Below are 18,843 nucleotides of genomic sequence, written 5' to 3' on the forward strand. Positions count from 1 at the left end.
CACACATTGAGTTCCAGTGCTGAGGTGAGCTCAGCTGAACTGTTTTGCTGTAGCTCACCACTCTGTAGTTCATGTACATCATTATTTTCTCTATTGTCCTCCAAATACTGAATTATTTTTCTGGACTGCAAACCCAACAGGGTATCTCCATCCTCATTGTGGGGAGCATATTTGGAGCATCTTGTGATTGTTAAGGTGGTTCAGTGGGAAGGCAAAATATGGCATGTAAAGGAAAATGTGTCAGAAGAACTGAGCCTATAGAAAGGAACAGCAGGGTAGAAAAAAAAAGGAATAAAACCAACTAAGCCCCAGAGCAGTTGAGAAACAAAACTGCTGTTAAACTGAAACATTCAACATTCATTCATGTGTTCAGGTTAAGTACAACAAAAAATACTCTGTTTTAGGACAACACCAAAACCTCAGTTTCCAGTTCCAGCTCCAGTTCTTCAAATGTGAAACAGAATAACTTCCACAAACAATTTTTAATTTTAGAATGTAAATTTCTATTAGAATTCCTGACAAGGTCTGGTATACACTAGTCTGATAAAAGGGGTGTTAACATAAAAAAAGTCAGCAGTATGTATCACATATAAGCCAAGAAAAAAAAAAAAAGCCAAGTTTTAGAGGTAAGACTCTGCAAGGACTTCATTTGTAAATGTAGTTCTTTAGCATGTGCAGGCAGGTTTCTGTACACACTTCTGGCACATATTCAGCTGGATACAGCTATATGTGTAAAATCCATTTGTATCAGTTAATTTTCTCTGTGCCAGTTAAAACAGATGGCAAACAAAAGAAAATTAATATGTCTCTGCCTGTACTGTACCAAAACTGTGGGCAGATATGATCATACACAAATAGGAAAAAGTGGATATTATCTTAAAAACTAGATGACCTTTCCCACCCTAACTCAAATGTGCAGTTCAGTCAGATAAAAACATAGATTTTTTTCATAATTATTTCTCACTACACGTTTCTCTAAAACAGCCCTCAAAAATCATATTGTACACTGGAACTGTTTTAGCAATTCAGATGAGGTACCCACCAAACTAAAGAAATATACAATGGTTGTTCTGAAATGAATAAATACACTTACTCACTGCAGCCTCTTAAATTTACTAAATTTAGCAATTTTAGTTATTGCAAGACCGGAAATTCTGTGCCACAACCATTTATTAATGGAAAATGTATGCATTTAGCAATACAGGAAAAACATATCTTGAACTAAGGGTAGGAAGAACACTTCTTGTATTTGAAGGATAAAACTTAAGACAGTCTAAAAACTCCTAAAATACTGATTTTTTTTTTCCAGGAAAAAAAGTAATTTTCATATGGTATTAAATTCCTGTTTCATGTGTCTTAAAATATTTTATCACTACGAAATGGTTCAGTATCACAGTACTTCCTTTTCTTTCACAGAAATATAAAATGTAATAAATATGATTTATAATTATTGGTGAGATGTGTGATTTGAAAACTTCAATAGTTTTGAAGTGGCTGTCTTATTTACATTATTTAGTTTACTCCTAATTATTATTCTCATTCATGTATCACAGTCCAGGCACTAATTCTTTTACTGTGAGGAATAACACAAACTGTTTGGCTGAGTCATTAAGATAGCGATGTCCCAAAACATTTTAATGCAGCCATCAACCATTTCCTTCATATATTAATTCAAAATGATTTTTCATCTAAATTTTTCACTGTTTTTCTCCCTTAGCGGAAATATTTCCCTACCAGAAATAGACAGGAGAATAGATATATGTATATTCCAAGCAAACAAACACTTTACTGTTTTACTGTTACAAACGCTACTGTTGGCCAAGGTTTGCAGAGCCTTATAATGCATTTTACTAAACTGAAGATGGCAGTGTTCATGAAAGACACACGTATTTCTATTCTTTCTCTTAAAATGCTCTCTTAAAAAAATCAGAAAGGACCACAGCTCCACAGTAACAGGCACTGCTACTAGCAGGCACATCACTAGCAGGTGACAGAAAAAAAATAGAATAATCAAAGAAATAATGAGCAGACAGAAACAGAGATTAAAATCAAACATGTACAGGTACAGTGATGACAGAATGAGATGAACAACTGATTATAACTAGTGGGTGATGGTCTATGCAATCTAGTCAGCATGAAATTCATTCCACCCCTGCGAGGATTCATAAATCTCTCTGTGCCGGCCGTCACCTGATGGATGTGTATATATATGGAATTTTGAAGGTGTCCCAGAATTTTATGCTAGAATACAGCTTTTTCTGGCAAAGACTCTTGGATATTTAAAAGTACTCTCACTGCTGTGAAGAGGATCCATCTAGCTCTATGAACAAAACAACAAAAAACTCATTAAGCCACTATTCCCACACCCTGGACATACCTGATCAAGTGCATACCTGAGGAGTGCATGAACATTGCTTTTGCCAGCCAATGTTTGTCATCTTTGCCAAAGCAAGACATAAGCTTCAGCCATTGCCAAGACTCCAGTTGTAGTTCAGTGTTAACACTTAGTAAGCTGAGATATTTGAAATTACAAGAGATGGTTTGGTCCAGAAGTTAAGTCTGCAATCTAGAAAAATGCAGAGCTATCTACATACACACACCAATTACACAACCTGAGTCCAGAAATTATTGTTTATTCAATTTTTCCTTGTGTGTTATGTTAGATGATTTTACTGATAGTCCCAGCAGCTGGAGTTCAGTGTTCACACAGAATTTTGACTTTCATAATTTTTTCAAATTAGGTTCCTTATTGTCAATTTTTCTAAGAGTATAAACAGGAACCTCAGAGCATAAAAAGAAGACCAAAAAATGTACATGTTAAAAATCTCATTTTCATACTTCTTTTTGTTCTGCTCTTTGAATGCTTGAGTTTGATAATAACTACTCAAATTACATTCGGAGATGATATTAAGTTTTGAACTGAACAAAACCCTGTATAGAGATAAAGCTAGAATGATCTGAGTGATGGCAGTTCATTAATAATTAAGGCAGTGCATATAAGAAAGAGAAAAAAAATCTCTAAAAAATCTCAAAGTGCTTAACTTTGATACCAACTCTCTTGTCACTTGTAGAAAGTCATTTAATTCCTTTGCAAAAGCTTCATGATGCATGAATATTTATCTTCTATAATTCATTGTGAGAATAAATATCATTTTAAAATGCCAGGAATCAAGCAACTATTTTTTGCTGTACCTAGTCGTATATTATTTTTGACCAAGGCAATTACTCTCCTGAGAGTTCAGCACAGTGACAGCTTAACAGCATTGGGATGAAACTGAATCTACCAGGAATGTCACCAAGGACTTGGATGGCATTTAGGAGATCAAGATGAAGAACCTACTCTTACGTTTGCCTCTTAAACTCTAGGCTCTTCTTACGTTTTGGTTCATCCCTACCTGGCAAATTTGGCATAAGGCCAGAAATGCCACTATCTTGATGTGAACTCGCATACCTATACCCAATGGGGGCCCCTCAGCCACCTCGTCCCATGTCTAAATGCCTGGAAGAGCTCGATAAGGAAGAAACGCTCATGCTCTTTCTCTGTCACCCAGCCCATGCCAACTCTAGCCAATTTAATTGCAAAAGAGGTGCTTGTGCAGAGTGGGATGAGAGGGTAAGCCACTACACAAAGTAGCAAGCCTTACTTACACAGGTACAACACTGAGTAAACACATTCAGAAGGTCAGCAAGCTCAACACTGGTAGATACACCAGTTTGTATGATGGCTAATAGGGAGATCTCTAAGTTAAACTCCATTATCTGGTACATACATGTCCTTCAGCATCTGTGGTGAGGGATTATGACTTCTCTGCAGTCCAGACTGAGGTGGTGCAAGCCTTGAGTGAAAGGGACTGATGCTACATTCTGCATTTCTTACTGGCTCTGCTCAGCTACTATGTACCTCATTTTGCATCCCGATCTCTCCATTCACTGACATGAAAACTAACGACTACAAAGACGTCACTGGGAGCCAGACATTTAAGTTACTTTAAAACCTTTGCTGTAAGTGTGTGATAAACAGAGGGGAAAGTTTTATATTGCACACTACATGAAAGTACCCTGGTGAAAGTACCCTTGTTTTCAGAAGTCCTGTGGATTACAAAACTAATGAGAAACAGGAAAAAAAAATCAAATGAAAATTGAGATATTTTATAGAAATAAAGATTTACATAGATGAAAAACACTCTTTACAATCCTGATTTGAAATTTTCTCCCAAAGCAAATGTATATCCTTTATTTTCTATATAAGCAGAGGTCATTTATATATATATTTTTTAATTCAGTTCTGTTAACAACACCTCCATGGATAGAACGTTATAAGTGTAGCAAGTGTCACTCTGGGTTGACTAATAGAACGTTGTAGTTGAATTTCTGGTGGTGAGGAAGGAATTTTTTTTCAAGATGATTACACAAATTATACCTGACAGCTTTGACTATCTAAGGGAGGCAGCATCTTGACTCTTGGCCTTCTCCTAATCTCCTCACAATGCAGCTGAGTTTCTAAAGCTCATACGGTTCTCACAGAATGAATGGCTTTAGCAAGAAGAAGCATTTTCAGTATTATCTGTTTCACATAGACAGATCTAAATGACATTTTTCATATTTGATAAGAACTAGAAAGGAGGTAGCACAGTGCATTAAAAATTCGAAACAGCAGCCGGTAAAGACCCTATGTCTTAATCTAATATCAGTAAAACCAGAGAAAGGAGAGCCAATGCACTGAAAGCAGTGGAATTAGAGTTGGAAGAACAGTCGGGAGCCTAAACACAGTCTAGCCTCTATTCAATGTCAGGTAACCAAAATTAATCTTATTTTTACAGATTGCAGAAAAGCATGCTGTGTCTTGGGAAAACACCTGTTTTACCAGGGAGAACAAATGAGGAGAACAACATAGAGTGTAGCAGCAGGGAATTTAAAAAAAGAAAAAGCAGAGAAAGGAGCGTAACACTGTCTCAGGTGGGTGGAAAGGATCAGTCAGGTAGTCACGATTTTATCAGACATTAGTGGAGCTGCTGCACATAGAAGAGCTCTTTTCTGAGAAGAGGAAACTTGCTGAGGTAAATGTCTCAAGCACCTGCAGACTAATAGTGCCCAGCTTGCATATGTTCCTCATATTCCATGTAATCAGTTAAAATATCAATACTAGAGCTCAGCAAAAGGAATAGATTTTAGCACCATATTGCACTGGTAAATAGAACAGTGCTACCACATTATGATCCTTCACAAATAATACTCCTAGAAACTACAGCTTTCTCACTTTGAAACCAAGTGACTAAAAATTTTATGTAATCATTATTTTACATTATTTGCCGTGAGAAGGCTTTCTGAATGAAGACAAAAAAATGAAAGGAATGCTTACAATTAGGCCCAGTAAGAACACAGGAAATACAGTTTTCTGCTCTGTGTTATTTTTCACAGAGAGAACTTTATCACTCCCTTTTCCCCAATCCAAATGTAAATGAAGCACCTCATTTGTTTAAATTAGCTTGAGAAATAGATACCGGGAACCAAATGATACTGCCACTTAAGTCAATGTTGTTAAATCAGGGCTATGGCGCATATCTGATAGCACAGCAAGGTCCCAAAGTATTATGTTGCAACACTGAAGCATTAAAATGTTAGAAAGACCTTGAGTTTGATTCTGTGCTATAAGCTTTCTGAGGAAACACTGAGGAAAGATATTGATAAAAATTTTGCTCTCTCTACCTTACCCACCAAAATAGATCCACACATAAAAATCAAAGAAATCATCTTTTTCTTCCTGGCATGGTTTTCCCTTCTTAGAGATCTGTCCCTGTATTTGCAGCTGCTACATGCATTGTGGCAACCATGCCCAAGGAGCTTGTTCTTCAGCTGGATGCTGGCTGAGATCCACCAATGAAGAACAGACAGCATACTTTTCAAGCAAAAGGAACATGTTCTTTTTTACTAAAAATTTAAAGGATATTTTGGGTTTGCATTTTTCTAATGTTTGCTATTAGAATGCCTCCTAATGTCTGCAAAGTACTTTGATGAAATTGAAAGATCTATTGATGAAAATCGAATATCCAGCTGTTGTATCGCTCCAAAAAACCTGAAAAGTTTAAAAATGAAAACCTGTTAATATAAAACTAAGCATCATGCTCTACTCACTTCCTTGCGCTAAGTAGTGTCTTTTACATACTCATATTCCTTTTGCTCTTCTCTGAGTTCTTACTAGTTTATCTACATCTTGTCTATATCTTTGTTATAACACTAAACAATACTATACAAAATAGCTTCAGTGGAGGCCTTAGCACAGAAAGAGAGATTACCCTCTTTGCCTTACCATTGTGCTATCATTATGGCATCTTGAAGCAAGATTTCTCCTATTTTTCATTATTCAGCTTGTGATTTATCGTAATATCCAAATTTCATTTTACTTGGTTAAGTCTCTCTTAGGCTCTTCTCCACTTAATACATCTCTCATGTGGATGCTATGGGGTGTGCACTGTAAGACTGATATAGCACCCTCCTCACTTGAAGTTTCCCTAAGATTAAATGCTAACTAAAATTTATCATCTGGATTCCATGAGAGCAGCAAAAATTATAGCAAGCAGAAGGCTAAATTCATTGTGTTTCACAACAAGTAACTTGTACATGGACAGCAATAGGATTTTGACAGTCTGACTGAAGAAATGTCATAATCTTCTATTACTGTTCATATATGTGGCATATAAGATTAAACAGCAATTTCACAGGTGCCATCAGATTTTTGTAATCTAACGGCTTTATGCCAGGTGTTTGGAGCTTTCTGACCTCCCTCCGCCCTTTTTTTTCCTTTTTCCAATATTTTAACTTTCTAAAGCTGTTCCCCTTACGAAACAAAACAGAAAAAAGAAAAAAAAAGCCTTACTTCATGCTAGAAAATACGCTTTAGAAATAACCATACTGACAGATATAGAACTATATCAACATTTGGATTTGCTAGGAATATTGTACGAGCTTTGCAAGAGTCATTGCAATGCAATTTTTATTATACATTTATAGCATCTAAATATTTTAGAGTCTATCCATGAAAGTGACAGAAAAGCTTTCCAGAGAAAATGGAGAAATACACTTTTGGAATGACAAAAAAAAAATCCTTTCAGGCTCTAAACTCAACAAACAAGCAGCTTTTCCAGGTAAGGAGGCTAAAGTCTGAGAGTTTAAAATGTGCCTCAGTCTTTGCAGGGGAGGTGTATTGCCCAAGAAATACCAAGAATCACCTGCTTGTCCCCAGTGCGACAAATCAGCACTGAGAGGCTGTCAAGAAGATGTTCCCACCTCGGGCCCCCACTAGAAGATGATCAATATGGATTAAGCTAGACACAATACTAGCATGCTTCATTGTGACACAAATGAGAGTCCTGCAAAACGGTTTTCTTTTAGGCATGCTGGGCTTTGTTTTAATGATTTTGATTTGATTGACATTTGAATTTGATTTTAATGATGTGGTCATTACCCAAGAGAAAACAAAACTGAAGGAGGAAGGTCAGTGTTTTTGTAGCAATAATGGTCAAGAGTCCCAGAGGAGAGGGGAGGATTTTCTGAAGCCAGCCTTGGTGTAGGAAAAGGCAGAGGGATGGATGACTGAGAAGCAGGGAGGCATCGCTCTCGCTGCGCTCTTTAGAGACCAGCTATCATTGGTGGCCCAAATAACCTGACGGTGTCCCTTCATGGCTGCTTCCTGCCGGGGTGGCTCTTTTTTGTTATTATCATTTCTGGATTTGTTTTTCTGTCATCAATATTTGACCAATTTGTGCACAGTGGGCTTTCTTTGTGTTGCCTTCCCTACAGATGCAGTCTTTTCTTTGCATGGTTTGCACTCTGCAAGGAATTCAGCAGCAGGTCACAGAACTGGTTTACAAAAGCCAGGAAAAAACAACAACAAACAAACAAACAAACAACCCCCCTCCCCATAACTAGAAGAATAAAGACTCCATAAAACTTTTGATAACCTACAGACAAACCTGAGAGATGTATTTAATGGACCTTCTTTCTCCGTATATTCTTACTGGACAAGCATGCCCACCCAGACAATGGTCTGGCACTTTTAATATACCTAATATTCTTCCTTCCGGCTTATCAATATTCAATCTTTAATGAAGTTAAGAGAGAAGGAAGAAATTAAAGGAGATTAGAATAGGTAATACCGTAGTTCAAAAACCCCTCAGTGAGCCTTTGGTCACAGGTGTTGGCTCTTGCCTCCACCAAACATTTTTCCTGTCAGGAACATCCATCTCCCTATTAGGTAATTCATTTCGGAAAGACACATGCAATACTTTTCTCTCACAGATTACATAAAAAATCTACATTATTCATGCTCTTTTAATTGTTTCTTTGGTATTTAGCAGCATAAAGAAAACTATCCCAGCTTTCTTCTTCCAGTTAATTTTTTCACTGGGCTTATTTCTGTTCCTGCTTAAATGAGCACATAATGGACTTTAGGCTAAAAGGTAAATATACCTAGAATTATAATGGCAAAACACAATGAAACAAAAAGAAAAGGGAGAAAGGGGGTTGCTTGACCTGAGGAAATTCACTTCGACAGAAAAGCTGCAATGACCTATGAATGTAGGCTACCAGGTAGCATATTTTCAATAGCATACAAGTAGTTAATAATGTCAGGTCCATATATAATATAGTTTTACCATTGCACCATCACATATGGGTACAACCATTAGCAACAATACTGAAGTTTAAAGAAAAAAAAAGAAATATTTAATGTTTTTGTAATCTAAAGAATTATTCTAAAGCAGAAGCAAAAGAAATGAAGCAAACTGGAGTAGGGACTAAATGCAGGACTAAACATGAACCTTTCAAAACCTTCTATCCTTTGATAAATGCAAAACAGAATTCTCCAACAAAACAGAAAAACCTTCAAACCAACTAGACTAAGTATTTCTGAAAGGAGTTTTTAACAAGAAAACATTTTAAATGCTGTCTCTTTTGGCAAGCAATGTACAGAAAGCAATAATCGGCACACTTGATGCAATCTCTCTGTTGAAAACTTGCATAATTTATAAAACCAGGATGAACTTTCTCATCTACTATTCTGTGCTGTCTGGCCCTATCCTATCTAATTCCTCAGTTTCCCCAGATAGATTCACTTTTAAAAATGTCATTTTCTTCTACTATTTGCATTTTCTGTTCCATTTTTACATTTCTGTTCTCCTGGATTGTGCTGAAATGTAGAGAATCAATGTCTTCAATAAAAGATTACTCACATTCTGGCATTTAATTCTTATTGAATAATTTTGTTCCCACATTAGACACAAATAATTTGGACAGCTCCTTTAATAAAATTTAAAGCAGCAAGTAAAAGACAACTCACCTATGTCCCAGGTAAGTGGATTATTCTGCTCCATCTCCCTTTTCCCAATAACATACCAAATGCAGGCCATCCAGTGAGCAAGCAAGGCAAACATGGACATAAGAAGCGTGAGAACAATTGTGCTGTGCTGGGAATAACGATCCAGCTTCTGAAGGAGACGCAAGAGGCGTAGCAATCGGACTGTCTTTAGAAGGTGGACAAGAGAAACCTAGGAGAACGTAGAGAAAAATCAAGTAGTCAGGAGCTGAAAACTATTACATGGCTTTTGTGCCTCAATGAAAGGCAACTCTCTCTTCTGAAACTGTAAGCATTCTTGCCTTCACTTTATTAAGCTACTTAGCTGTGTATTATGCTTAGTTTAAATCTTAAGACATCAGAGAATGGCAAAGATAGTAGTTTTTTTAAAAAATAAAGTGTTTATTTCTGCTGTGTACCTATATATTTAGTATTTCTGAGTTCAACCAAACACATTTGGAAAACTAGGAGATCTTTCCTTTTTCCTTTTTTCATCCAAAGCCTCTTTTTTTTTTTTAGATTTATTGTCAAATTTTGTGTTTGTACACACACAGATCCTTTAGATCCTTTACAACAAAAGCTTAAATGGCAAAATTACTATGGTTCACTCAATACCAGGATGAAACAACAAAATACACACAATTCAAGCAATTTCGATAGTAATTTTCAGTTTTTGCTAACAGTCAAATAGTAGGCCCAACACAAGTACCTATGAGATTACACCACTTTAATCATTAAACCTAGAAAAAGCGATAACAAAGAGCTGACATTTTGAAGAACAAGGAAGCACAGTGATTGCCGCAGACTCAGAATTGTTTTCCAGATTTAAACCCGTGTTCAGATGACTGGACCTGTTTTACAGTTGCAGACTAAGTTGGAGTCCAAAAGGATCTTTTATGAAATCTCCTGAAGAGCTCCATTCCTAAAAGTGTGTGTTGCTAAAACAGCATCTATTCTACTTAGCAGTCCAAGTGGGTGCCAGTTTGGGTGTATGAGCACTGATCCCCAAAGAAGATACATTCAGCAGTGCACAAAATCAGTGGTTCCTCGGCCATTCCAGCCTTGTCAGGACATCCTCCAACCTAGATCCATATAAGAGTCTGCATCACAACTCATTTTGCATGGAATAGACTTGGCTCGTGTTTCAGCTATTGGGAAGACATAACCAACTATGCAGATTGGAACATTTTTAATTTACTTTTTTTTCCAGGATCAAATAGGCATAATTTTATTTAACAGTAATCATTTTTTTCCTCATTAATTATAATGGAATGTTAGGTTTAATACTTACTGGATACCTGACTAATACAGGATACATACATCAATTGACTGAAAGAAAAATAACAGCAAACTTCGTGTCTTCTGACAACACTTGCAGAGCACAGTAATGAGCTCTCTGAAAAGAAATTCTAAAAGCACAGCTGGATCAACATCCATTTGTTTTCACTAATCCAGAACAATGTGAAGTCTTTCTGTTTCTATTACCAAACTGATATTCTGAACTCTTAATTTAACAGGTGTGAATTCTCTCACAGCTAATTTCTAGTTGAATGATAAATTCTGTCATGGGGAGTATTTTAGATTTATTCATGAAATACTTAACCAGTCATTGACTTTATTCCTGTAAAAAGAAGAAACCCTGCCCTGGCACCTACAGACATTGCCTTTCTATTCTATGGTTTAGCGCAAGCAATCCTGTCATGAACTTCTCTTCATATTCATATTCACTGACCAGTATTTCTTTTTTTTTTCTTTACATTTTTTATTTTTAGATTTTTTTGTACCATCATATTTTTTCCTACATTCTCATGTACATGAAAAGAAAAGAAAAACTCAGCAAACACATTACACTTATTTGTTTAAACTACTTTGAGGTTCATTTCTGTTACAAATAAGATCTGACAGTGTTTAGACAGTCACGCAGGTGAAGTTGTTTTACACTGGAGCAAACAAAATATTACAGTTTTTTTTCCTCTCTTCTTGCATTTCTTTTCTCCATCTCATGTCATCTACAACGGTTCAATGAGATTAGTTACGTCTATGTCATTGGGTATAAGAAAATTTGCAAGTCTACAACAGAAGGCTGTAAAATATTTGGAGGAATTATCTTGATTGTATTAATACAATTAATACAACTGTAATAATACAATACCATTTGTATTAATGCAATAAACATTTGTGTCAATTTTCCATTTATATCCTCAGAGTAATTATATCCCACACTTATTTCCCTTTTGGATCATTATGGTCATCATTTGATCCTCTTGAGCTGTATTCATCTCTCTCTTGTCTTTGTCCTAGATCAACCATTCAAAAGGATCACCCCCTTGGAAGCCAGGTGCAGAGGGGTCAATATAGGACGAAGCTGGATGGTCAGCTCCCCCAAAACTGTGTTACCATTCCCTTTGTTGTACACTTAACAGAAATGGGGTCCCTATTCACGTCAGAAGCTCCAAGATGTGGTAGTGTGTACAATGATAGCGTATATGTGCTGTTCCCTCCATGTTGTAGCCCCACTTTTAGAAGGGTGCCTATGTTCTACTGCAGTACCACAAATAAATAAATAAATAAATGATGACTATTTTTAAAACTGGGTTCTTATAAATAAGATACTTCTAAAGAGTTGTTAAAATAATGAATGTACCCAAACATAACTTAAAGTTATAAAGCATGGTAACTATTATTATTACTTAGACTTTTGACTAAATCGTGACCATTTTTATTAAGTTACAGAATACTAATAGATATAAAAATACTCTTTTGAAAGTGAAGAGATATTTCATTTTAAGACCAAAAGATCTCATTTCAAAATAACTTGCCTGTAAATTTGAACACAGATGCAATAAATCATACATAATAGTGCTGAATTTTCTCATTAGTCATGACAAACCCTTTCCCTCTATTGTGTCCAATCTGTCACTGAAAGACCTGAAATGCCAGCAGGCAACTTTCTTTTCTATGTCATAAATTTAGAAAGACAAAATGAGGAATCAGCACTCATACTTGTGCCTACGTAGATTTTGCTTTGCCCACAGATATAAAGCCATCTACATTTTTCATATGGTTAATCGTTTTAGACTAACTGGGTTAACCTTTTTCTGTCAAAATGACAGAGAAGGAATTTTATATAAAACAAACATAAAAGAAATCACAACAGTCGGTAGCACTAAAAAGTACTGAGAAATAAAGTTCCTACAAACTAGTGAGGAAATACTGTGTCTGGAGGAATCATCCCCTACACTAAAAAAACAAATAATAATGAAACGTGATACTTTTATATAAAGACTAGCGGCAAGGATCTTTAATTCTTTTTTGTTTGTTTTTCCTCCAGGAACGACTTTCTTGCTCTACACCATCAATAGACAGATGCAAATAAAGTCATTAGAACTAGTGGTTAATAATCCGTTTTTTACTTAGGCGGCATTTCATACCACATTTGCACAGACTAAGGGATCCTTTATGTCAGACAGATGCATGGAAGGAAGGAGCTGGGGAGCTCAGCAGACACTGAGATTTGGAAGGAACGTGCATAAAACCTCAAACCTTCCAAGATTTCTCCATTTACTGGAAGGGCAGAATCCCTTGAAAATTTAAAGGCAGTAAAGCCTTCCTCCAGTTCCTCTCTTCTGTTCTGACATATCTCCAAGGATGGAGACTCCACAGCTCCTTCCAGCACTCTGACTCCACAAATCTCCAGCTAGTGGGTGACATTTTTGTGCCATACATAGCTGCATATGTATGGCACTATACCTAGCTTGCAGAATTTAGACCATCCCTAAAATGTTGGCCTTTGTGCTGAGGCCTGGACAGCAAAGGAGTGAGATGCTCCCTGATGCCCCTTCTCACCGTTCTGTTGAGGCAACATCTGAGAGTCGATGCAGTAAAAATCTGAGAACAGATATGAGGAAATGGCTTATTAAATCAATAAATTGGAATGTGATAACACCTCCCCCCACTCTTGAAACAGTTATTATTCTCAAAGGATTATATTAACAGTTGCCTTATCTGGCCACTACGGCAAATACAGTATAGGAAGGTACTGTGTTCCCTTTGCAGAATCATATGGAAAATAGCATAATTGAGTTTGCAGGGGTCATTGCAAGGTGCAGACCCCAGATTTCTGGATTCCCTTTCAGCTATAAAAGGGAAGAGAAGGCTCAGCCTTGGCACCGCTGTGTAGTAATCTTCATCATGTAGCAGTCAGCTAATGAAGTTGAGCTGAAACAAAGCAAGCAGGTTATATTGCAGAAAAACTTTAGTGAGGAATTTAACTTTGGAACACGCAGGAAGCTACGTCAGTTTGTCACTATTGCTTTCTAGATCAACATGGCCATATGCTGTCTATTATTTGGACTAAATCTATCCTTAATTATATCACTAAGGACCAATTACTAACAGAGGGACATTTCAGTGTCCTGGATTATCTAGGTTATCATACCTATATGATAAGAAAAGATAAAAGGTAAAATAGACTACGGAGATGTACTAATTGTATTATAGTAGCATTTTTAATAATGTGACTTTATAACTGTAAAAAATTTTTTTTCAATAATAGTTTCTTTCACAGAGTTCATTATTATAAACATATCAGTCTTCCTGATAAGTAAAAGACTTTTTCTTTCCTCTTTTTCTTTCCTTGCGGGCGTTGGCTTATTTAAAGCAAAATTCTTAATGGAAATTAAGCCAACCCAGTTGTGATGTCTATTTGGGTTTATTGTAAAAGCTGAATTGGGCTAGTAGCATATTTAAATCTACTGTTTATATAAAAATTGTGATTTCAGTATGTGGAACTACTAATTGCCTGATATTAAAAGTTACTGCACTAGCATCATATTGACAGTTCTTAACAGAACGAATGAAGTGAAAAGAAAGGTCATCTAAGGAAGGGAAACTAAATGAATTAAAGCAGAAAGGATTCCTTACTCATGAGTTTTTATGACTAGTGTTTTTCATTTTTTTAAAATAAGTCTGTTCTACCATTTATGTGCTCATCTGTAACTCAAGTTTAACGAAAATGAGATCAAGTGGATCTATTAATAAAGCACCACAATACTGAGAATTAGAAAGTGCTGGCTTAGAAGTCTGAGTCTCTTATGTGACAAAGCTACAGCTACAAAACAGAGAATCATTGCCAATACCTTTTTTTCCAAAACTAATCTTTCTGACTATGTGTGTTGGAGGAAGAGGAGAGTCATTTAGTAGATCCTTATACTACTAAAGCTAATAGGCCTGTCAGAAGAATAAGCTGAGTCTCAGCATAAGATACTCAAATGTAACCCATTATGACTTGTGACATTAAGTAGGATTATTTTTCAAACTGGCTTAAGCATTTTGTCATTAAATTCCTAACAAAGCTGAACTGAAACTGAAGTCAGAATAAGTTAATGAGAATTGTAAGTAGTCATCATCTCAGATTTCAGGTATGACACATTCTGAACTGCTTATTTGGTGTTAAATACACACAAAAAGAAATAGGGATAAGGATCACATATTAATATTGCATTTGCTCAATACTGCTCAACACTGTTCCAGGGGTAATAAGAAAGAAGATTGCCTGCTGAGTGAAGAATATACCCTATAGACCAAAACAATGATCTACTTACACACAATAAAAATTTATGAATCTTGGAAAACTATTAAGGATTCTACAGCAAAAGAGAATAAAAGCTATCTGGAATTGTATTTGGGTACACTGAGAAGAAATGAAGTTAAAATGAATGCAACTCTTTACAAGTTAAAGATAATTGAATAAGAAAAATGACAAATATGTAGCTTTCATGTAAATGAATGGCCACTCTGAAACCCAATCTTGCCATAGTTAAATCAACACAAAAAAATACCTAACACTCAGTGTAAAAATGCACTACACATTAACATATTTTTGTTCATTTAGTTTTAGTCAACAGCTCCGTGAATAAACTCTCGGTCTTTCGGAAAAAGATCAATTAAAAAAGGAAAGTTAGTACTTACCACAGTGACGTTGAAAGCATAAAGAAGATCAAAGGGCAGTGCAGCAATTAAATCAATAATAAACCAGGTAGTCACATAGTGTATACAAATAGATCTTGCTTCAAATATAACTTGGCCAGACTTGCTGACATATGTTGTTCGGAAATTTAAAATAATATCTGCTTGACAAAGAAAAAACAGAATCAGGAACAGTCTCCTCTTGATTCTTAGAGATGCCAATGTCCACCCCAACAGCGAATGGTTTAATTATGCATAGTAAAGACCAGACGAAAAAATCTAAAACATTGTTTTTAATAAATATCAAATATTTACATTTTTTGCAAACTTTTTTTTGTATGTAAAATGGAGATATGATTACTGTGAATGAAACACATTAATATTTCTCTTAAGATACAAAAGCATTAATTATTCAATTTACATGTGTAATTGAAACTTTCTGTTTGTAATAACAGTCCAGGATAGAGGGCAAACAATGTATTCTTCAAGGATAATCACTTGTTTAGCAAAGGAAAATTGCTGAGCTCATTTGAAAAAAATGTTGCTATAGAGGAGATAGCAAAAGCAATATGAATTTCTTGGTGGCTTGTGCATTTTGAATGTTCCCATCTCATGCTCAAGGATGAATGTCTTTCAGAATGATGCATATTTTTGACTTGTCTTGCCAAAACACATTAACACTCAAGGAAGAGCCCAGCTCTTGACAACAGAGTCTCAATTATTTTCATGCCTTACAAGATGAAGACCATAATCTGTCCTCAAGCTATGCACCCAGTTCCTCCCAACGTTAGTGGGAACTACTTGTTTAACTTCCACAGTGTCAAATAGTGCAGCCAACCATCAAGACTAGTATTTTAAAACATAATCTATTTTTTAAAAAAGAAACAGTTTAAATCAGGAACAACTATAAATTACCATATGTTTAAAAATTTATAGATATATCTGATTTTCAGTAATATGGATGCTGAAGAAAATATTTATATTTTTTTAGAGTGTTTCCACCTTAAATTCACAAAACATAATAATTACAGAAGCTTTTGCATACATAGAACAGGCATACTGATATCATTTATACAGCATGGAAGGTTCTCTTTAATAAGCCAGAACATATCAATTAGATTAGTTTTGGTTGCCCTTAGGTATTTTTGCTATACGTTAATGGTATTTTTTTTCTTTTTTCTTTTTCCCCATCTTTTCTCCCTTTCTCATAGTTTTTGTTTTCTGCTCTATAACTTCTAAAGTTGGCTGGCTTTGGAAAGACACTCATCTATGAGTCACATAATGAGTACACACACGTCATCTATGTCACATAACGAGTACAATCAGTGAATACTGCAAGCACTGTAAAGGAGGACAAGAGATATCCCTGAACGGGTTCATCTTCAGTGAGAAAATCAACTTTGCATAAAACAATCTGATGTGTTATAAAAGCTCAATGGAAAAAGAAATTCTCATTGAGAGAACATGGATTGCCACTAGCCTAGCTTAAAGCAGTTTTTCATATCCAATGTTTCATTTTAGAACATTTTTGTTACTAAGCATTAAAAGTGAAGTTTTTTTGAGTCTCATTACAGTAGGAGTGTAGGCATTACTTTACAAGATGGAAGGACTTTAGACTAGCATTGTCCAGGTTTGGATAAGGCAGAACCAGTATTTGTTAATAACTTCTTTTGTCATGCCTGAAGAATACAGGTATTCAAATAAGACAACCACAAAATCATGCAAAAATTATTGTTGAAGTATAGAGCTTCGTGTTCCTGCAAAGGAGTTTGAAAATGAAAAGCCATCCACCTACTAACTTTAGCTAGTTTCCTGCTCTTTCAAAAAGTGCATTAGTCTGCCACTAAAATGAATTATTACCCAGGTCTGACCTGTAGATCTGTTGCAGTCACTCAATATCTGTGACTCCATTCCATTTTAAGAACAGCAATATCAGACTTTATTTCATTTAGCACACTAGTGGAAATGGGTTCTTCAACATTTGCTGTGATGTGCTGCTTGGGCATTATGTTGAAAGCTATGATGTATTGGGGCAAAGACCTTCTAAGTTTTCAGAGCACATGGTATGAGAATGTCTGCCTAAACCAGTGCCAAACATTGCTAGAATTTTACAGAATTATCAATTTTAGAATTTCTTTTAAATATATTTGGATTTGCCTTGAGATATTAATTTTATGAATTTCTATTATGTTGATTGATGTTTTGAACCACAAAATGATCTGAAATTTATAGTTGCAATAAAACTGTAATGTTTTGCTAAATGCACTTAATCTCCTTTTTTTTAAAAAAAATCTAATCACCCAGAGATATTTTAAAGATCTACTTCCTTAATATTTTTCTAGAATTTTAAAATATTTGTACTATATATCAGAGAAGACTATTTTGATAGATCACCTTCTAGAAAATATTAGACTTTAGTTTTCAAACTGCAGTACAACAGATACACATTCAAGCATTTTCACAGTCATATGCACAGTTTTCACATAGCCTCAAAAAAAAGATAGTTCTGACAAATATTTTTGCAATTTTATAAAAATAAATGTTAATAACTCCAGTTCTTTTTTGCTTTTTCAGTTATTCATAATGGATGACAGAATGACTTTCAGCTTTATTTCATCCTGCTTTTCACTTTAAGGAAGTTCTTTTATTTTGTCAATGAAACACAGGCACAAAGAGTACAGGTATACTTGCTTGTAAGGACAGCTTATGCCTTCAAAAACAGAAGCAATTATTGAAAAATATCATCTGTTCATATTGTGTAGGATGACAAACACATCATCATAGCTGACTGCAATTCAAGAGAGATTTCCTGGCTGTTTCATATGCGTATTAAAAAAAAAAAATCCTCAAATTTTCTAAACAGCAAATGTTTCCAAATACAGGATTAGAAAATCTATAATTTGAGATAACTTAGTTGTGTAGGCTTGTTTAATAGACACACACACACACACACCAAAAAAAAAAGAGTTACTCTTGACTAAACATCAGGTACTTTTTGGATCTGAACACACTGAACACATCCAAACTCATCCCAGTACACTGTGAAAAGATGACATAGTGTTTATTTTAAAGTGTAGAACAGGCTGCTTTTGAAAACTTGAAATACTTTTCCAATATATATGATCTGAATACATATTAAGTGTGAGTTAATAACACTTAAATCATTAAGAGAAAAAAAAGAAGCTATCCTAGTTTAAGGAAAAAAATTATCTGTAAAATACAAGAGGAAATACAGATGAAGCATCTCATTCTCATTCATATCAGAATCCTCCAATGTGTAGTTATCAAGGACAGAAAAAGGATTTGCTTACTTATATCACATTAGTTTTGAGAGACAACTAAAGCTTTAAAGGAGACAAATACTTGTTTTAAATTCCCCTAAGTCATTCAGCACACTAAAGGCTTATCAACATGCATAGGAAATTTGCTGCTGAAGATTGAAGAGATTATAGGGTTTTCTATTTTTTTTCGGAAAGAAAACTCTCTAATACTCCAACCTGACAGATCATCTCCACAAGAAGGAAAGC

General features: G+C 35.3%; 1 protein-coding gene across 2 annotated transcripts in view; it reads right to left on the reverse strand.

The window, feature by feature from the left end:
- KCNH8 (potassium voltage-gated channel subfamily H member 8) overlaps positions 1-18,843 on the reverse strand; it is a 167,623-nt gene that overhangs the window by 54,129 nt on the left and 94,651 nt on the right. Inside the window, exons 6-8 of one of the 2 annotated variants that reach the window (XM_088521180.1) lie at positions 15,320-15,477; positions 13,196-13,237; positions 9,335-9,542 (exon numbers count right to left, since the gene is read on the reverse strand). In XM_088521180.1, the coding sequence (XP_088377306.1) occupies positions 9,335-9,542; positions 13,196-13,237; positions 15,320-15,477 (408 nt within the window). The remainder of the gene's footprint in view (positions 1-9,334; positions 9,543-13,195; positions 13,238-15,319; positions 15,478-18,843) is intronic. The other variant, XM_010223299.2, reaches the window with a different exon arrangement.

This window comes from Tinamus guttatus, unplaced genomic scaffold (assembly GCF_059628265.1).
Source record: "Tinamus guttatus ecotype Peru unplaced genomic scaffold, ASM5962826v1 Tinamus_guttatus_pri_ptg000115l, whole genome shotgun sequence".
NCBI classification, from domain to species: Eukaryota; Metazoa; Chordata; class Aves; order Tinamiformes; family Tinamidae; genus Tinamus; species Tinamus guttatus.